This window comes from Alligator mississippiensis, chromosome 5 (assembly GCF_030867095.1).
Source record: "Alligator mississippiensis isolate rAllMis1 chromosome 5, rAllMis1, whole genome shotgun sequence".
Taxonomy (NCBI): domain Eukaryota; kingdom Metazoa; phylum Chordata; order Crocodylia; family Alligatoridae; genus Alligator; species Alligator mississippiensis.
The window spans coordinates 98,888,489-98,910,682 of record NC_081828.1 but is presented as its reverse complement, the minus strand read 5'-3'; the positions used below and the strand labels follow the sequence as shown (position 1 = coordinate 98,910,682).

At 43.0% G+C, this 22,194-nt stretch overlaps 1 protein-coding gene across 5 annotated transcripts in view; it reads right to left on the bottom strand.

The window, feature by feature from the left end:
• TRIO (trio Rho guanine nucleotide exchange factor) overlaps nt 1-22,194 on the bottom strand; it is a 533,872-nt gene that overhangs the window by 81,608 nt on the left and 430,070 nt on the right. For all 5 annotated transcript variants that reach the window (XM_019483906.2, XM_006266316.4, XM_014593806.3 and 2 more), the window contains one exon: nt 16,904-17,147. In XM_019483906.2, the coding sequence (XP_019339451.1) occupies nt 16,904-17,147 (244 nt within the window). The remainder of the gene's footprint in view (nt 1-16,903; nt 17,148-22,194) is intronic.

Sequence of the window (22,194 nt, the reverse complement as noted above, 5' to 3'; positions counted from 1 at the left end):
TGTTCAGCCTGGGAAAGAGAAGACTGAGGAGGGATTTGATGGCTGACTATAAGTATGTAAGAGGTGAATATTGGGAGCTGGGAGAAAAGCTGTTCACTAGGGTGCCCCAGGGGAGGACAAGGAACAATCGCCATAAACTATTAAAGGATGGTTTCAGGTTAGATGTAAGAAAGAACTTCCTTTATTCCAGAATCTGGAATAGACGTCTCAAGGAGGTGGTGTAAACCTCAATCTTGGAGGTCTTCAACAGGCGACTGGACAAACACCTTGCCGGGACCACTTGATCTCAGCAGTATTCCTGCTCAGAGCAGGGGGGCTGGACTCCATGATCTTTCAAGGTCCCTTCCAGCCCTTAATTTCTATGATTCTATGACTCTTGATTACCTTTTAATTGCAGACATAATCAGCCACTTAGGAAAGGAAAGATCTGGTGACCACAACCATAAAATATCTTTAAAATGTGAAAGCATGATCTGGACCTGGAGTAAAGTGCTGATTGCTTTCCCTCTAGCCCATCTATTTTAAATTGGTCACTAGAGAATGTTAAGTAAGGTACTGACTTTCAAAATTAGTTCTAATAAGTATTACATCCTCAAAGAATCTTATTTGTATGTTACTACACACCTACATACAGAGAAATTATCTCAATCTCTTCTGGAATGAAATCTGTTGGTGCACTTTTTGGGGCATAAGCAGACATAACAAATGCATTGATATAAAAGGATATATGGATATATGCCTTCATGAATTCTTTTAGTCCTGCACGGTTCTGTGATACAAGCATAGTGAAATTGCTCTAACTTGGACCCTGTTTCATTCAAAGTTAGGGGGATGAAGTATCATGCAGACTTAAACATTTTAACAGCTGAAGCCTACTTTCCAGCAGCAGCTTTCTGGTCCCTTTTAAAACATCTAAAATGGGGACTGACAACCTTTACGAATGGCAGGCTGCAGCTGCGAGGCACCAGTCTCCTCTGGCCTTCCCACCACTTGGTGATCTTTCCCCTGCAGTCTCCACTTACCATTGCCACCACGTGCTGTAGAGTTCCATGGCCAAGAGGCATGGCCAAGAGTTCCATGGCCAAGAGCCATGCTGAGGAATAAATTTGGTGGCAAGGGCAGAGAGCAAGTAGGACTGAAGCATCAACACAGGCAAGATGTGGAGCACAGCACAGGAGTGTACTAAGGTGAATGGCATGCAACAGGCAGACTCTGGGGGAACCCCCTTTGTAACTCTTGCAACCTCCCAGCTGTCAACTTCTGGTTTAAAATATCCATCTGTCCTTGGCACAACGCTGTTAAAAAGAGGCGGCATTTAGTCTGTTTCAAACAGAACAACTTATTTTTTCAAGTGGCAAGCACAACAAATTCAAGCTGTACTTTTGGTAGGACACTGCAGCTAACTCTGGTGCTCTTGCACTATGGAGAGTTGCAACATGTACAAATGGATCAGAAACTTGGTTCATCATCTCATTATGTACAACAGATCCAAACATGGCTTAAAAATAAAGGTTTTTCCTATCCCCAATTTCAACGTTCTTAATCCATATGGCCTAATTTGAGTAAAAGTATTAGTCACTGCTACAGATCTAAAAGCACTTGAAGTTCCATGGGTGTAGTCTTTACAGAGATGCATTAAAATAGGAAGCATTAAAATTTATTCCTTTTCCTCAGCAGGCATAAACTCCTTCAAAATAACAACAATCACTATCACCTAAACTCATGCCTGCTCAATGCTTGTAGCTTTATGGATAAACCTACAGGAATACTTTCTAGCAGAGTAAGCTGTCCCTGAGGGCAGCCTGTTCTGAATGGACTCTCCGTCTCTCTCTCTTTCACACACACACACCCACCCACCCACAAACCCACCCATGCTGCAGAGCACTCAGAATTTTCATAGCTCAAAAGGTAACATAACTTATAACAAATAGCTATTACTAATGAATGTGCACTGTGACAAATCTCAACATGTGCTTTACATGTGCTTCTGCTAACTTACAAAACAACTCTCTGCTGGAATTTTTCTCTTTGGCTCTGCTCAGTGGTACAGCCTAACATAAATTGTCTATATTAGCATGGCATATATGGTTAAGTCACCAAGAGCATTACTATTTATGGGTGGAGGTTCTTAAGGAGTCCATCCTGATGCAACAGTATGCTAATCCTGGAAATGGATGAGACAAGGCAATTGAATTCAATGTATTCACATCACTTGGGCTTAGAGCATCAATATTTTACAAAGAAAATTCTCAATCCTACTTCCTGTGCTCCCATCAGCATTTTTAAGTATTGCAGTCCTGGGAAAGAATCTCCACTGTTTCTCTCTATCACATTCTGCAGAAGAGTGAGATAATTTCATAATACTCCCACTCCAAAGCTTAAACCAGTTTTGGTGGAGGACAGGCTAAGCAATAAATCCACTGCCCAACACAAGTGCATTAGGAAATCTCAACTTCCCTCTTTTAAACAGAGACTACATGTGCATTAATGTGACAGCATACAGTAACTGATTTCATTATTTCATATGTGACTGATTTCATTAAAGCCAGGTTGTCACCAAGGCTTTGTTTAAGTTATCGAGTGCAGTCTTATGGACTTGGTTAACTTAAACTCCATGCATATTTGGAGCCAAAGTTCGAATTCAGGGAAGCTTTTTCTTATATTTGATCACAAAAACCTAGAGACCATTTCCTCTTGGGGGTTAAGGGGAGGCTTAAACTGGAGAGAAGAAAAGGTAGAGGGGTTGGTTACCTCCACAATACACTGCATAAGGTATAAGATGGTTTCAAAGTTAGTAACTACAAATGGGATACTCCAAACATGTGCGTGCCTTGAAGTAGTAATTAACATTCCCTTACAGCTGGTTTTAATTTTTTTTCAAGTTAAGAATAATTCAACTGTGAAACTTAATGCACTTGAGTGTGTGGGGTCATAGACATATCCTGCTTCCCTGAGAAATGATCTTAGCTTTAGAAATGGCAAAATTATTCATGCCAATGAAAAAATATTAAATGTCCTATCACAGCATGAATGTCCTGCCTGAAGCAGTTAACATCACTATTTTCATAACTGAACAAGTCTAGTAGTGGCAGTAATCTCATATAACAGAGAGACCTTGCTTAGTAGAGATACATGTTGACAAGAATGAGCAATTAAAGGAACTGAATCTACTTTTAAGACAACAGTTAGATTCTAGATACGTATAAAAAGCCCAACTTGCATATCAAACAGCTTGAGCATGCTATTATAACCAAATTAACCAAGGCTCAACAAGTTTAAAACTAGTTTCATAGTAGTTAGGGGTCACAAGGGACCTAAACAGATCACCTAGTCTGACCCCCCGCCACTGGCAGGAGCACATGCTGGGATCACACGACCCCAGACAGGTGTTCATCCAACCTCTTTTTGAATTTACTGAAGGTAGGAGCGAGGACCACTTCCCTAGGAAGTTGGTTCCAGATCCTAGCCACCCTAACAGTGAAATAGTGCCTCCTAATCTCTAACCTGACCCTATTCTCCAGCAGCTTCTGGCCATTGGTCCTAGCTACTTTTAAAAGAAGTATTTAAACCCCCCCCCCCCACATACTTTGATAACAACCTGTCTTGTACAAAGAGAACTAAGCATACCCGTATTTCATAAATAATTCCAATAGGTCCTTGTTGTTCCCAAGAGTTTAGCATTCTCCAAAGCTGGTTTTCAAAGGGCACTCTGCTTGAAATATCAACTTGGCAAGGCATAATTTTTCTCTTTGTACTTAAAAAAAAAATAAATCTTAGGTTTCAAAAACAATGTTTCTATTTCTAGTACTAGCCAAGAAATACTTTCAAAATACAAATAATATATAAACGAATGCAAAACAATTCTTTAATTTGGAAGACCAATAATGTCAAAGAAACATCAACTTTCTCCCCAGTATTACTGGGAAATAAACACTAACAATGAAGAATGAAGGCTTAGTTACACATTAAGTAGAATAAAGCGTTCACAAAATTTGTGTACTCATTTGCCTATATACTTTTAAGGCCTCTACAGTGCATTGGCAGTATAAGAATTACTTGGTTTAAATGAGAACCTGATCCTAAATATCAATATTGCTATGTCTTTTGACTGAGCAAGAAGCAAGCATCTCTCAAGAAATCCTCTAGTGAAAGTACCATTTCATTTTGATTTGGTGGAGTTAAGAGGGGTTGTGGACAAAGCCTTTGGGCATCTTCACCATGTTTCCAAACTGGTCCCTACGTAACAGGATGAAGCTCCACCACCTTTTGAGGTTGGAGGAACAAGGTCTGTACCACTAAGCCATGAAGCAATTTAAAGTATTTAAATCCTCACTCTCAGAAGTCATGTAGGGTATGGACAGGTGTGCATTTGTACTGCTACTAGACCCTGTGCTCTGGCAACTGCAGTGAGAGGCCCCATATTCAGTCCTCTAGATGCAAGAGCACCAGCAAAACTTGCTGCTCTGGGAGCCCTGGCAGGAGCAGCAGGGTCCTAGCAGGGTTCCCTGATCATAAACCTGGTAGGCATTGGCAAGCGGTCAGGGAACCAGATACTTTCCCTTCCCTCTCTCCCCACCTTGGGGGTGGGAGGGAGAGGAAAAGCAGAGGACTATGGAATGTCGAATGGTCCTAGAGACCCTCTAGCATTAAGTGCAACTACAAGTGTTGTGATACAAATCTGGGAAGTTTCTCTTTGGAAGCGCTACTAATTGTGCAGGACGTTCACTGTCTTTGTAGTACTAAAAACAGCTTGAATAGCCATTGCTGTACCTACTCAGTTATGAAAAGAGAGGGGTTAATTGTTGCGGGCAGAAAATTTATGCTATGATAAGACCTTAAATATTTTTTCATTGTGTGCAAGGCATGAATACTTTTGCCATTTTTAAAGCTAAGATCTGTACTTAGCCTAGAAGAAAGGGAGCTCAACCTTTAGTAGCTGTCCTGAAGATCGAGTAAGCAAGCATTGCATCTAATTTGGAATAAACAAACTACTTAACTTGCATTAACATATGGATCCCTCCTTCTTTTCTTCCTTTTCTTGTGTTTTTCACTTCATATTCCTTTTCTGCTCTCTTCATTCTTTTCTTAAGTCTTTTACAGTTCTCTTCCTGTCATCTAAAATTTCTCATGCACTTCTTTCTTCCCAGTTTTTTAATCTTGCCTTTCTTCCAATTCTTGGTTTCTGCAGCCTTCTTTTTCCTGTTTCACATGCCCCAATTATTAATTCCAAGTTTCACTTGGTATCATTTGGTCTAATTTCTCCCTTGGGTTACATCTGTATCTCCCCACCCCTTTTCCTTTCCTATATTAATATTTTTCTCTTCCCATATCTCCAACCATCATTTTACTTACTCTGCCTAACCATCACTGCCTTTCTTTCTCTCTTATCTTTCTCTTTTATCTAACTCATATAAAATCTCTTTTATTTCTTGTTCCAGCTTGTTTCTTTCAAGTTTCCTTGTTGGCTAGGGACAGACATTCAAAAATTCAGAGCCTGAATTGATTCAATATTTTCAGGTTAGTTTAGCCTGCCTAGATTAAACCCATTTGCAAGTGAATAGACATTCACTATTAACTCTGGAAATGGAGGCACATGCCTGCAGTGGCTCAGACCAGGAGGTTGGGGGCACTGGAGTGCACTCTTGGTTGCAGGGCAGCTGTGCTGGGGAGCCATGGCCAGCCCCAGCAGTAGCCTGGAATGAACAGGCTAGGGAGAGGGTTTAATTTCCCCCTCCCTGTCCCAGCAGCACAGACTTGAGCTGGGGTCCACCCAGCACTCCCCCGTCGCTGCTGCAGTGGCGGGGGTGCAGGCATGGCTAGATGCCAGCCAACATGGCCCCTGAGGCAGAGGGGGCAGGGAAGGAGTTTATTCCCTCCTCTGCCCCTGGGGGACCACAGCAGGGTCTGCCAGCCCCGACCGCCACTGCTGATCACTCCTTGTGTGGGGTGAGTGGCAGGATAAGCCCCCACTGCCCAATGCCAGAGGGAGGTGGGATATAACCTCCCTCTTTGCCCCCTTGCCTAAGGGGCCCAGCCGGCCAGCCACTGGCTGCACCCCCACCCCTGCTGGAGTGGCAAGAGGGCAGGGACCCTTGATTGGGGCAGCACCCCCTGTCATGATGTCTGGGGTGCACAAGCCTCTTCCCATCAGGGGGCCTGCGCTGTGGGTGCAGGCCAGAGTGAGCAGAGCTGCTGTCAACTGTGCATGGCAAGCAGCAGCACCAAGGCTTGAAGGGGTGGCCATAGCCTGTCAACCCCCGCGCCCCCCCCCCCCCACAGCATGCCTCCCTGTCTCTCCTCCCCCAACCAGGAAGAGGTTCATGCTCCAGGACACCCTGACAGGAGGTGCTGCCAAGGGTGTTCGCTGTTCTAGTGGCAGGGGAGATGCAAGTGGCTGGCTGGCATGGCCCCCTTAGGTGAGGGGACAGGGAGGGAGTTATTACCCCCTACACCCGGCATCTGGTGGAGGGAGCAGGAAAGGGGATTCTCTCACCGCTTACCCTGCACAGGGAGCAATACACGGCAGCAGCTGGGGCTGTAGTCACCTGAGGGTAGAAGGGGGAGCAACACCCCTCCCTGCCCCCTTTGCCTCAGGGGGCCATGCTGGCTGGTGTCTGGCTGCCTCCCACCCCCGCCACTGCAGCAACAAGAGGGGAGTGCCATGCAGACCCTGGCTTGGGTCCATGCCAGTGGAATAGGGAGTGGGGAATTAAACTCCCCCCCAGGCCAGTTCACTCCAGGCTACTGCCAGGGCTGGCCATGTCCATGCCACAGGAGCAGCGAGCAGATAAATGCCTGCTCTGTCCATGCTGGTGGGACAGGGAAGGGAGTGGGTAATAAACCTCTTCCCTGCTCCCTTCTGGGGCCAACATCTGGCCAGGCACCCCACCCTTGCCTGTTCCTGCTCCGGCTAGGGAGGAGGGGCCAGCCCTGCTCTGCTGGAGCAGAGAGCACAGCCTAGCCCAGAGAGCATGCTGGGATGCTGGCAGACTTCGGTTTAACTTAAACTAGGAAAGGGTCTGGGACAGAAGCTGCATAAACTGGTTTGAGCTCAATCAATCAATTCAGAAGGGTGTAGCCCAGCTGTATCTTGTCATGTTTGGGAAATGATAATGGATAATTACAACCAGGTCTGACCATAGTGGATTACAGTTGAGCTGACCAAATAAAAGCTTTTCACAATTTTTCTCTGCATGCTGTCTCCCAGATCTGCCTTTTCCCGTGTCATCTTCCCTGTGCCCCATTCCTTCCTCTCCCTCCCCACAAAAAGTGGGGGCTCCAATTCCTAGATTTAACATACCAGCAGGATGAGTTGCATCCCTTTGCTTGGTTATGAGGAAAGCCACTTATTAGGATGTGTCATATGATGACAGACCAAAACCCAGTGTATTATGGAGATCCAGTATTTAATCCAAAAATAGTCATATCTAGAGCCACATATTAACAGAGGATATAACACTTGTAAAGGTAGATAGTGGTTGTTCTTCATTGTTCTTTTTAAAGTTACCATGTTCCTTTTATGGCCCTTCCCAACCCTTCTCTGCTGGAACAGACAGCACAGCCCAGCCTAGGGCTCCAAAGCATTCTGGGGGGACTGCTCCAAAGCACAGCTGGGGGACTGTGATATAACTTGAACAAGGAAGGGGTCTGTGGAAAAAAGTTTCATAAACCGGTTTGAGCCAGATCAGTTAAGTCTGATACTACATTCAACCAGGTTTATCTCAAACCAGTTTCAGCCATTTTGAAACTAGTTTATGTGCACAGAACTTATGCTCTGTTACAGGTTTAAACCAATTGCTGATCACTTAAACCAATTTGTGTGTAACTTCTGTCCCTGGGCCCTTGTGTCCAGAAGTTACTTCATCACACTTTCACATCTGTTTGTTGTCTCAATTCCACTTCTTCCACTTGATATCCCTGGAATCCATCCAGCCTGGCACTCCTTTACTTAATGGTGCTACCTAGGATCTTTGTTTTTGTCCTCTAGACTATGAGGGAGCAGAACTACTACAGGTGAAAGAAAACTGCCACACCTACTCTCAGTGCTCTTATTGCATACATTTAACAAGATAGCCCTCTCCATTTCAGGCAGTTTTACACAACCCTGAAGCCCAGCACCATGGCCTGGAATCTTCATCAAAAGATGTAAGGGAGACCACTTTTTGCTCTCCTGATTCGTCTCTGGGTTCCTTATACTGCCAGTGCAAGGGCTAGTACATGACAACAGCAGCATTCCCAAGAGCTTTTAATAGAGGAATATGAAACAGACAACTGGTAAACACCTGGAGGAGGAAAGGGTGGGAGGAGGGCATCACTAGCAGGCAACATGGATTTGTTAAGAACAAATTATGCCAAATCAACCCAATTTCCTTCTTTCACAGGGCACTCAGTTTGCTGGATGAGAATGAGATAGACATAATACGCTTCACTTTTTAAAAGCTTTTGATATAGCCCTATGTGACGCTTCTCAGAAGTAGAAAAATGTGGGTTAACTAGGCAGATATCTAACTGGATAAATCATGGCTGTTCAACTGGTGACCTACAACCTGCATGAAGCTTACAATAGGCCCCGAGCTCACACTTGGCTGCTACTCCCCCTATTGTTCCAAATGCAGCAGCAGACAGGGTCTCTGGGCTTTCCCCTCTAGCTTTGGTGTTCTGTACCTGTGCCAGGCAGGGGGTGAAGCAGTACATGGAAGCCCATGGTTTGGAGCAGCGGGGCAGCTCTTGGCTGATGAGCTGGCGGTGGGAGCCACCTGTGTACAAGCGCAGTGGAGCGGCTAACCCAGCATGCAGAGGAGTGATGTAAAGGACTGCACATACACAGTGGGGAAGAGCGTGCAGTGTGGGGGTTGCCTGCATGCACTGTGCAGCAGTGGGAGTGAGGGGATTAAGTTCTTAAATTCATTTTCTGACATGACATCTCAAACTCATACTGAATGGTTATAAATAACTTTAGGCCTGAATTCAGAAGATGACTTCCCACTGTCAGAGGAGTGAGGTTTTGGAAGAGGCTATTCAGAGGAGTATTTAGGCTCGTTTAAGATGGAGCTTGACTAATTTATCAATGAGAGTATATGATGTGATTTCCCAGGATACCAGGAGCCCAGACTCAGTGACCCAGGATCCCCCTTTAAGTCTTGTGTACTTCAAGTTCTATTTCAGGGAGAAAAATAGTTGCTTCTTCAATTTATTCTCTGCTTCAATTATTCTCCCAAGTATTTTTTGCCCATTCAGCAGGCATCTAATTGTTTACATTCAATAAGTTCTGCTTAAATTTCCAATTGCTAGTTTCCATTTTAAAAAGTCTCAAAGGTTGTTTAAAAAAACAGCACAGGCTTATCAGACCCAAACAGCTACCTAGACTTATTCTCACAGTACATCACAGCAGAAAGTTTAACTTTTCATAAACAAAGCCCCATTTACTAGTTGATCAGTAACTCTTAATTGGATCGAGCAAATATTGAGAGCAAAAATGAAGCACTCCTAATACTGATGTCTAAAATAATTTAGAAACAGAGAGGCATTTCAAGGCTTCATAAACCCAGAATACATCCATATTGGCTACGCTGATCTTTCATTTCCTGCAAGGTCCTGATAATGTCTTTGTAGTAAGCATTGCTATACTGTACTTAGTGTATGATATAACAGGTTACAGCAAACTGATTTGCAGCCTAACAAACAAGAATATTGATGGTATACAATTATTAGGAGAAATTAATCTCTCTTTCAAAAGCTTCCCCCCCCCCCCCCGCATTTATGGTAGAATTGCAAACAAGTTCCTAACATTTCCACCACCTCTGAAAATTACTGAGACTAGTTTTAAATAAAAAAATGCCAAAAAGTTTGCAACGCTGTCGATTATTTACTTAAGAGTAGAAAGCCTTCATTCATTTACCAGTTGGCCTTTTTTTGAGAGTTCATAACAAAAAACCTACCAATTGTTTTCCTCTTCCATATTTGGCTTTACTCCGAGAGCAATTCTGCCACTGTCCTCAAGGCACTACCACTGCTAGTCAAAGCTAACAATATTGCAATAAGGACAGCATGTATAAAAGCAGGAGACAGTAGTTTAAGCAGAAGCTGTGATTACATACTAGATGGAAAGAAAGTATATTTATGATGCCACCTAAAATTACCACCATCTATTTCTAAATATACTAAGACAAATAATATTGCTTGCTCTGAAAGTGCCATGACATGCTTGGCAGATCCAGTTTAGCAAAAATAAATATTGAACAGTGAGCTTTGCTGCCAGGTAAATTGATAGTAACAGAATTTATATAAGCTGAGAACTTTCAGCAGCCTCTCATCGGAGGCTTCTTTTATTAACAATGCTTCCAGTACCTGAAAAAACCATTGCCCAAGAATCAACACTATAAAGCTTCCATCCTCAATGCAATAAACTAAGAATGTTTGCAGCAGACTGATTTTAGGCTACAAACTGTTCTACTTTGCATTTTAGCTTTAAAAAAAAGAAGAGAAAACTCTTGTTAGAGTAAAACTAATTACACAAAATACTAACACTGGGAAATCCCAAGATGACAGAATTGCTGGCCTGTGTTTAATCTTGCACCTCTGAGGGATCAGCTGTGCAAATACATCTGCTCTGAAGCAGATATTTTTTATATTACAATTTCCCTTCCTGTGAAGACTTAAAGGGGTGTGGGAAGTAAGGGGCACAACTGGCAGTTTCCCAGGACTAAATATATATTGAAATCCATACAATGGTATATTAGCAATCTCTTCTTTCTCTCATTTCTCAAATGCAATACTCTATTTAAAACTTCCTACATGGCAAGATTTCCTTGTCCTTATACAAGTTCCAAATGCAAAACCTAATGCCCCTTAGTACAGCTAACTTATAAACTACTTACATAGCTGAAAAGTTCCATTAGTTGTCTTATTAAAGTATAAACTTGCATTATTTAAAAATAGATTAATGGAGTCATCGCATCATAAGAAGGCTGAGCAAGCTTACCTGATCAAAATGGTTACACCTATGATTTTGTAGGAAGTATGAACTAATATTAAATGTAATATATATGACTTGGGAAAAAAAAAAACTTGAAATGTGAGGTTTTCCTGGGACCTGGTAAGATCAAGATTGCAAATGGAAGAACTGAAAATGAAAGAGAATAAAGAAAGGCATCCCCCAATACTTAACTGAACTAGAATATGGGTACTGTCACGTTGATAAGCCCAGCCTTTGACCCATTTCCCAGATTTCTAAATTTAGTGGTGTATACTGTTACATCTTCTCTCAGATACATTTTTACTATAATACATCCTATGTATTTGCATAGCATTAACAGCTTTTCTCCCTATTGATTCATTCTGTTCCTTAAATTTCACAGACACTCTGATTACTTCTAGCTTTAAGCCTTATAACATATCTACAGCCCTTTCCACCCTTCCAACCTAATGTAGCTCACTATGGAGGTCATTAGAACCCTCCCTAGTGTCCAGGTTTTACTTTACTTCCTTATCAAAGCTCAAGTCATATTTTAACTTCCTTGCAATTTCTATCCTTCCACCTAGCAGTGATCAAATCACAAGTAAATCTAGGTGTGCAATCTTCAAGATTTTACCTTAATCTTATCTGCATTATGCCATGTACAGTATTTGTCTTTTGGGATGGGGAAAAGGCAAATGTGGGGAGTTTGGATATATTGACTTAAGCCCTGCATGGAAAGTTGAACATCTCTCCAGCATGATAAAAATATGAGTTCAACCTTATCTTCGGGAACATGAAGGTCCACATCAAGGCAACACTGACCATGGGCTTGTCTGCACAGAGCTGTTCGCAATTAACTGTCAAGGAAGAAAGGAGACTTACTCCTGAACAGGTACTGTGCTTTAATTGACATTCTACTTGAATCCTTATCTTTCAAATGTAGAAGCCCTAACACAAAGCATTAGGTTCAAATCTGGCAAGCTTTGTCCAGGATGCTATTACTTGTTTTTATACCCTGAATGTATTTAAATAGTGTGGTGCTGTGAGAGAGTTAATGTTCATATAGATTGGATCGAGCCAGTTGATGGCTCTACTAAGGATCACAACCTAAAACATAACATAGGAACAGTGAACCAGCTCCTTAGAACACCAATGCCATATTGCCCTCTGCCTTCTATATTGTCAACTAAGAGGAGAATTTGCACATCTATCTCTTGTTATCCCCTGCTACAGTCCCACTGCAAATCAGATATGGATTTCTATGGTTGTCTCAAGACTGCAATCTATATCTGTTTGCCAACTGCAGATTTGGCAACCAGCCAATTAGTGAAAAGCAAAAGTCACTGTAAGTTACTCTTATTTTTGTGTGATTCATCCAGCATTTATCTTAGTCAAGTTATTCCTCTAACCATCTGTTTTCATGCCTAATAAAAAATAATGAAAATTAAGCATTCTTTTTTATTTGAAAGTTCAATTTCCTATCCAGTGCTACTAATTCTACAAACATCAGTACTTGTTAATTTTTTAAGTGATATGTACAATGCTTACAGCCTTGTATAACTACAAAATACCCAAGCTTTTAATTCTTGTGCCTTGATCAGTCATTCGTTGTCTTCCAATAGAGCCTGAAAAAAGACTAAACCCAATTAACAAAGATTAACAATAAGTGCTCAGACTGCCTGTCAACTCCAAGGTTTCCTGAAAGTAAAACTTTTTCTCTCTCAAGTTACTACACTAGTTGCTTAAAAATTATGTCAAAACTAATGCTTTTATACCTTTTACTCCCTCCGGTAATATTTTTTTTTAAAAGAAAGCATAAAGGAATTAACTGAAATTAGGAAAAGAAATCCTTGTGGCCTCAAAATTCTGAAACAGCTTATAGCTTTTGGACACAGCATAATTTTTAAATTGTCTTCTTTAGGTAAAAAAAAAAAAAAAAAGGGGTTTGGGCGATTTTTTCTACTAGATCAACTGAATAGTGGGAGAAATATTAGATAAAATTTTGGGCACCAAGTACAAAGGTCTGCAAAAGAAGTACAGACAACCTAAAAGAAATACCAGATAAAACAGTAACTTTTAATTCAGTTATATACTCAGTTAAAGAAACGAGGGCTGTAAAATTTACAGACATGAAGGGCACTTTGTGCCTGGAAGCTTGTCTAACATATCTCCCAACTATCCAGTTGGTCCAATAAAAGTTATCACGAAAAAAGCCCCTTGCTCTCCACACGTTGCCTTGGAGTATCATGGCTACAAAGATGCTCCAACTTTTATTTATGTGGGAAACAACTGGCATTCTTCTTTAGTGCTTTCTGAAAGACCAGAACTACAGGAAATCATACTTTGCTCTGAACCCACTAGTAATTTTCTCATGTTTATGCTATTCATTGCCACTACTGGAGTACATCACAATTCATTCTTTTCCAGACTCCCTCAATGTGTGTGTGTGGGAGGGGGAAGGGAGGGGGGCCATGAACTCTTACATTTTGGGGTTCACGACATGTCATAATTATAGCACATGTGGTCTCACTGGAAAGTCCATGTTATGCTGTATCCATTTATACTATTGCTATACCTGTATGAAATATGTTGTGCTGGGTATGTACATCTTAATGGCTTTGGATAGGGTGCAGGTAGGGTACTCAGTGAGTGGGCAGAACAGATGATTATCCCATGCTGTTGTATTACAGGGCCAAGACAATTGCTACTCACAATAGCAGATGAAAGGGGCCACAGGTGGGATGGGCAACCCTGACCATAGACTGGTGGGATGTACATACCTGCACATTGTCCACCTATAATGGGGGAAATCAACTTTACAATAACAAAAGCTTCTGGGAGTAATGTCCCTTCAAACTGGCTGGACTCCAGGTACATAAAGTAACTAGGTGTGGGTGAGCAGGATAGGAGCCCAGGGTGCTGAATTTGAGGGGGTGCCCTCAAGTTCCCTTCCACATACCTCTTCCCTTCTATTCTATCTTTCCCAAACTTGGTGGGCACTCTTGTGTTCCCCCAACAATCCCCTCCACTTGCTGTTCCATCCTGGTATGCTGCCCTGCTGCACTTTACCTCTTTTGCTGCTCTTTACAAGTGCCTCTTGGCAAGTGCCTGCCTCTGTAGAGTGACCTGCAGTTCGTGGGTGAAGAAAACTGTATAAGCACAGAGTATTGCAAGAGTTCACTGCAAGGGGGAGTCCATTCTTTTCAACTGGGGTGGCATCAGGCCTGGCCCAAAACAAAGGCATCCATTGATTCCAGTGAGCATTGGATCTAGCCCCATAATGAAACCTTTCAATTAAGTGCTTTTAATGACCTATGCCTGTCCTGTGAATTTGCACAAACCCCTTCAGAGGCCCAGCCCTCTTATTGCAGCCTCCCACCTTGGCATCCAGTGGGGCTTTTTAGTGTTTCCAAGATGATGTTTAAATCCCCCACTCCGTATTTTTATAACATTTGTATTTTATACCTGATTAAATCTGCCCTTATTTAATTTTTTGGAAAAAAAAACCAAAACGCACTTCAAGAGGGATGCGGATAACCTGGAGAAGGTCCAGAGGAGGGCCACTCGTATGGTTAAGGGCCTGCAGACCAAGCCCTACGAGGAGAGACTAGAGAAACTGGACCTTTTCAGCCTCCGCAAGAGGTTGAGAGGCAACCTTGTGGCTGCCTATAAGTTCATCACGGGGGCACAGAAGGGAATTGGTGAGTTTTTATTCACCAAGGCGCCCCCGGGGGTTACAAGAAATAATGGCCACAAGCTAGCAGAGAGCAGATTTAGATTGGACATTAGGAAGAACTTCTTCACAGTTCGAGTGGCCAAGGTCTGGAACGGGCTCCCAAGGGAGGTGGTGCTCTTCCCTACCCTGGGGGTCTTCAAGAGGAGGTTAGATGAGTATCTAGCTGGGGTCATCTAGACCCAGCACTCTTTCCTGCCTATGCAGGGGGTCGAACTCGATGATCTATTGAGGTCCCTTCCGACCCTAACATCTATGAATCTATTACCCCCTTCTGCAGTGCCTCAGTGGCTCTGTCACTTGCCCACCCTTGTCCACTGAATTTCATTTTGTTAACTGTCTCTTAGCATACCTTTCAGTGGCAGAGATTGCGAGAGTAGCCCTCAGCATGAAGCAGGGAGGGTTGAGCTCTCTGGAAGGGGAGTGAACTGAGGACACAGTGGCTTGGGGAGTCGGCCGAGGGGACATTGTGAGGGTACAATGCCCACCAGGTGTCCTGGGTTCAGATCTTACCAGTTTATGCCTCTGGCAGAAACAAAAATGCCTGAGGGGGAGAAACAAATTGAAGCTGACTAGGCAGTTTAATTCTGGCATTTCCTAACCTTTCATTTTTAACACCATGCCTTGGATATAGTTTGTATAAGTGAGCATAAACTGTTATACCAGTTTTCACCCCTAAAAAAAAATCTCAGAAGAAAGAAATGAGAGATTCATTCCTGCAGGCTGCTATAACAAATGAGATTACTTATGTGAAACAAATTTAGTTTCGTGTCTCATTTGCACAGAATTCCTCTGGATTCTGGAACTGGTTCAACATCCCCCCTTATCCTACTGTTTTCCCAAGGGTCCAATCCAGTCTGCCCTCTCCAATAAGATATCTCTGCCTTCAAAGACTAACATTCTTTTAGCACCTAAGGAAACAGTTTACCAATTCCCTGAGTGCTGTAAAACAGTGTCACATAATTTATACAATTTAATTCTCCTTAAAAGGGAGAAGTGCCTTAGTTAAGCCTAAACAGTATTTAGAAAGTGGTCACTCTAACGGCTGCCAGGCACTCTTACCCACAGTTCCACAGGACAAATAGGTCAAAACAGTATTCAACTTGTGGAGATTATATTGTTAGATCATTATTTCCTGAATTCATTTTTCATCTGTTCTCACTGATTACAATATAGGCCAATCTATTTAGACCCTCTTCAGGCTTTTACAGCATCTAAGATAAAGCACTTCTGACTCAACTTACTCTCAATTCAGATATTCAAAACACTTTTTAACTGGGTAAGAGTTCTTTCTGTTGCACCTACTTACTTCTGAGCATAGACTATTTAACCAGAATGTGGAGATGGAATTATGTGAAAAATTAGCAGAGGCACAGCTACAAATTCCTAGAACTATATTATATACAGAAGCATCCTACAATGAAGACACTGTTAAAGACCACACTTAAGAAGATTCCAAAGAAGGAGAATCCATTCTTGTACAGCATGCAACATCACATCTATATTAAAAAATGAATTTCATCTGTGCTCTGGAAAAATGTAATTAGCAAAACACTGTACTGAGCCCGTCAATTCTAACAAGAATCACCTAAAAAAGAAACCCCTGTTTAATGCTGCATTCTACTTGCATCTCAGTCAGACTGAACTATATTGGGTAAAGTTTAAAAAGCTTTATGTTCAACACCTAGAAAAAAGAACAGACAATTTTTCCCAAGTCTCACACTGGGATTCTTCAAATCTTGAATAAATGAAATTTAGCATTATAAAAAAAGTAACTGTAGTTTCATGGACTACAGATTTTTTAAAAATGATTATTTTAGTAACTAGGATTGGTAACTAGGATAAGACTTTTGGCCATCACTTCCCAGCAACCATGCAGGAGAAAAAGATATTGTTTACTACTTTACATTAAAGATACACGTTTAGCAAAGTCTGACAGAACACAGCATCCAAACCCAGTTATTTTACTTGGACTTACCTAAATGGCTTTTCTATCTCTGCTTCTCCACTTCACATATACAACACTAAGCAACCTAAATTTTAGACCTTGGAATATGTGCATTGCCATAGTTTTCTGAACCTGCTGAGTCTTATCCAAAAACAAACATACATGTCAAAAGGTACAAGTTAAAATAACATTTTTGTGGTATTTCAAATTGTGACATGCCAAAGGGAAGCCACCAACTAGAAAATGAAACTTCATTCTTCCCTACCTTTGTGATTGAAGATGCCCTCCATCTCCATGCTGCTTCTTGAGTGGGCAATGCAAAGCGACCCACAGGGAACAAGACCTTCTGCAGCTGGGGATCGGTCTGTGGTTCGTACCAAACACCAGTCTGGCTTGTCATGCGGCCTCTCCAGCACTTCCACTGTCTGACCCCGGCGGATAGTCAACTCATTGCTATTGCATGCTGTGAAGTCATGGATAACCACTGTCAACTCACATCCACCAGACAACTGGAGAAAGAAAAAGCAATAAGGGCCTGAGTGAATGCTGCATATTATACCTATATGTGCCTATTTAGGATTGAGATATATTTGATAATGATTTAAGGATTTATTATATCATTAAAAAGCAGACAGACTTGCCATATATGCTGAGAAGTTTGGGAACAGTAAATAGATTCACTGCCTCACTTAAGAGAGCAAGTGGGTGCAGCTACAGGTGCACTTTAATGTGCATTAGCCTATTTTAATCTGAATTAAAGCATCACAAAAAACCCTGTGCTTCTGTTAATGAACATTAAAATAGGCAAATGCACCTTTTTCTAGTACCTCACAATGGAGGTACTAAAATTAATGTGCATTAGTGAAAGTACATTAATGAACACGTAGACATGCCCAGTTAAACCCTCTCTGCACCCATCACGGGTCATTCTGCAGTAAAAACAAGGCAAGGTCTCAGTGGAGTAACTAGATCAGTGGTTCTCAACCTTTTTAGACTCAATGCACTTCTCCATTAGACTCAAGGCACCCCTTTTAGTTTTCACTCATTTCTGACTAGAGAAAAGCAACAAGAGCAATTCTTCTGTGCCAAAGAACTCATAAAGACACAACTGCTCAGAACATTTTTAACACTCTGAATTCCTATTTGAAATCTCTGGATTTATCTTGTGAATCATGTTTGCACACATGACAGTGCTAACATCGTGTGGCACCTTGCACCATCCTTGAATGGCTCTTGAGGCACCCTCAAGAGCCATTCAAGGATCATTGAACTAGACTGACTAAAAATAAGCAACTACCATAACAAGCACTATTTAGCCTCATGTTTCATAGGAACAAAAAGTAGAAGGGGAAAGTTTCCCTTTTTGGCTAGTTTTATGGCATGATAGTAACTCAAGTCCTTCCCCATTTACCTCACAGAACCCCTCTCATGGGAAACAGTGATGAACTTAGTAACCTAAGTGATGAACTTAGTAACCTCTTTGAAAACAGATGACATGGAGGCATTAATCAGTTATCCTTCTCAGTGGCCTCCTTTCACCCCAAGAAGCAATTACTCAGGACATGGTGCACAGGGCTGTGGTGGCTGCGGGAGGCAGGAAACCAATGCTTCAAGACATCACTTCTAGATCTAGGGCCCTGTCCCTTGGTGAGAGGAAGCCAGACTGCAGAAGGGAAGTTGGCTCATTGCCCCCTCCAAGGCTCTCTGAACGAACACCTTGGAAGTGGCTGACTTTTGATGCAAGCATAGAGAATAGCTCTATTATATATGCATTCTGTTCTGTCCTTTTGGATCCCCTGCCCCCAAAATACTTCCTACTTATATACTTGTATCCATGAACATAAACCAGAGTTGGCAAAAACCTACATGGCTTGTCAATTTTCTTAAAAGCACTTTCATTAAAATCATTCTGTTCCAGCTCAAACTTTACACTCTTTCTCTCTCTTATTGCTCCATTTACTTTAAACAAGCAGTAGCATTTGGTAAACATGGATAAATTCCCATGTTTCCCAGTTTATTACACTGTGCTGGACTAAGGTTTAAAAACAATACTCAATGAATCTCTCCTTCCTTCCACATAGTGTAGTAAAAAGACGTTAGCCCCCATAATTTTGCAGTAATGCTTGAGCAACAACCATATGATAGAAGTGTCTTATGACCATCTTATGACCCTTTTGTGTAAAGATCAGGAGGTCTAACGTCCAAGCTGTGGTCTGCAGTTCTTACTGCTTGCCTTGCATTTTGAAATCATCTCTGTCCGGTGCCTCAAGGTTACGTTAAGATAGGAAGTTACTAAAGTTTAACTAACTTTGTTGAAATTGCTCTTTTCTTCTGAGCATGCTGCAATTCTACCTTTGAGTGCGCACGTACTAACCCTGATAAGTCACATTAACCAATAACTAGTTAAGTACAGCCTACAAGATAAGACGACACAATTAGGAACTGGTACTGCAGCCAATAAACTTCTAATACGTCAAGACTCTGTTGAATGTAAGCTATAAAAATGTAATTCCAGGCCGGACTCATCGTCGGCCCTGATTTGAGCTCTCTGCTCCCCGGTCAAACTGTTTGCAAACAATAAACCTAAATGGACCCAGCCTGTGTGTGTGACTCTCTCCTTGAGGGTAACTGAACAAGCCTCCAGGGGAACGAAACTAGCCGTTTTGGCAACAGTAGTAACAATAATTCTGTAGACCCATATTACCCCTTGGTTTACCACTGCATTTTTTAAATCACAATTTGCTGTTTCCAAAACATGTTTCATTCATCCTGATATGTAACCTTCGTTAATAAAGGGGGAGAAAGAGGGGGAAGTGAAATTTGGAGGAATCCTTTTAAGTCATGGGATTTACTCTGCAAATTCACAAAGGAAGGCCTCTTCTCATTTATCCTCTGATTATTAAGAACAAATACACTGTTAGGAATTCTTATCTTTGCAAACATAAAAGCACAGGATAATATACAAAGGTCTTAAACACTTCAGTCTTTCTAAGCTACCTTTGACAAATGCCAAGTTTCCTTTTTATGCTGTTGTCAGTAAGACACATGTACTTGGAGCTATAGCACGTGGATTTATTACTTACATATCTCTTTTTATCAAATGCAAGACAGAAAGCAGGACAGTGCTCTTTTTCATCAAATATGAATTTGAGGATTGTCTGCCAAGCAACTCATGACAAAACTCACAGGCTAATTCCTCCCTCCCTTCACCATCCCTCCCACAAACCACAGGACATAACCCTTGGCAGGCAGTCTCCAATAACTGCAGAGCTTTCCCATGACCACTGCCCACCAATATTGTTAACTAATCCTCAGTGTGTGTGTGTGTGTGTGTGTGTGTGTGTGTGTGTGTGTGTGGATAGAGTAATTTTTCTTTCTTTTTTTTTTTTGAGGGAGAATTAGGGGCTTCGGAGAGGGATGCGAGAGCAAGGGAGAGTAAAGAAACCTTATGCTTCCCATAATTAAGGATGTAGTCAATCTGTGCCCCACAAGTTCTGATCAGAAATTAAATCGCATTGTTTCTACTCAGCCCCTCTGGTCAGTCCCAGCACTCCAGTTATGAAGTGCATGGCTTCAGAAAATGCTACTTTCTTGCTCATTAAAAATAACTTGCAACCCTCCCCCTCTTCCTCTGCATTGTTAGCTTTTAGTCCATTCAAACTTACACCAAAGGGGAAAAAATCAAGAGCTTTCCCTTGTTTTCTGGCACTGATTTATGTTACAGCTCTCTTCAGACTAAGTGAGGATCAATTGAAAACATCTGTATGCGGGACGGGGTCTGAGAAAAAGCCCATGGAGTCTGACTTCACAAGGTGTCAAATGCCAGTCTCCAAACTCTTCTCATGAAAAACATATTTGTTCCCCTTCCTTCTCCCCCCAGCATAAGTTAGGACCAGGTTTCACCACTTTGGAAATAATGCATCTTGTCAAGACAATTGATTTGAATACCTATAGAAGTCTGGCTCTGCTCTTTAGCTGTTATTCTGTTCTCCCATTTCCTGCCAATAGAGATGAATAGGTACCTTATGAGTATGACCAACATAGGGTGCGTCCACACATGCAAGCATGTGCACTTGCAACTGCTCAAATAGAAGCAGTGCAAATTTGAGCTGGGGCTTTTTGCCTCAGCACACATGCCTGGACATGCATTTTGTTGTGAAGCAAATTGTGCCACTTGTGACAAAATAATCCTGCCTGGCTCCTCCCGGATCTGCAGCCAGGGGGAGCTAGAGCCTAAGGCCAGCATAAAAAACTGCCCTGGCCAGCAGCTCAGGGCTACTTGCCCTCAGGATCTTCTGGGACGTGGCTGGGGCACCCCAGTGGCTGAATCTGTACTCCACCCTCATCCCATGAGCCGCTGGGGACCTCAGCTGGTGGCTCCTCCATGGAGCTGTTGCCATGGGCATGTATGTGGTGAGCTTCACACCACCCTGGTCTCTTGCCCCTTTTACAGGCAGAGGGAGACCCTGGTGTACATGACTCATGAGTGTGCCAGGCTGTAGCCCCTCCACCTCTACCTCCAGAGCCTCCTCTTGAGGTTCTGGTTGAATTTCACCCCCCACCTTCTTGTTTTTGTCACCCTGCCAAGTCCTGGGACCTCCTGGTCAACCTCCTCCTGGTCCTGGCCAAGTGGGCCCTGTATTTGACCAGGAAGGAGGCTCTGGCTGGGAAGGCTCCCAGAGACTTCAGGGCCACTTTCCTCTCACTTGTCCATGCACGTCTCCGGGTAGAGCACCAGTGGGTTGCATCCACCGGCTCCTTGGATGCCTTTGAGAACTGGTGGGTGTGGGCCGGGTGACTGCTCAGTGTCTCCCTCAAGTGCACTTTTTTTCATGTTTTGACCCACATGACACTCCTATCCTGTTTTTTTCATTAGTTGTCCATCCATTGACCCCATACGTTAGGAGCTATTAGTTAGCTGCGTGGGCCTCAGAGTCCACGACAATTGGGTGATACAAATAGTCAGGAGCTTCTAAGGGAAAAGCCTCTGGGAGGAAGTTGGCCACACCCCTTCCTGTCCCAGGCTGCTTGCTGCAAGCTTGGGCTCAGGAGCTTTTGGGGAGAAAACAGGCCAGGCCCTTTCCTGCCTCTGGCTACTGCTAGCTGCTGACTTGGTCTCAGAGCTTTTGGGAGCAAGTTGGCTGCATCCCTTCCTGCCTTGGGCTGCTACTGCTGTTGCTGCCCCTGCATGGGGGGGGTGGGTGGTGTCCTCTGCTGCAGCCTGCTACCTCCCCCCACCTTGGGGTAGGGTCCACTGCACTGCATCGGCACCTCAGCTTCTGCCTGCTGCCCAGCCTGCCGTCAAGCCTGGGGAGGGAGCCTGCGCTGCCTGTGGGCCCATCCTCCCCCACCATCACTGCCGGACCCTAAAGGTGCCTTGCCTGCCCCTGCTGCCTTGGCAGGCAAACTCCCACCTTCACCTCCACCAGAAGCACACCCTGAGTGGCTGAACTGGACAGCTCCTACCATCGCTGCTGTGGTTGTTTTTGCTGCTGCCCCCTCTCAGGAGAGGAGATTCCCTACCTTGCATCACCTGACACCACAGCTGCACTGGAT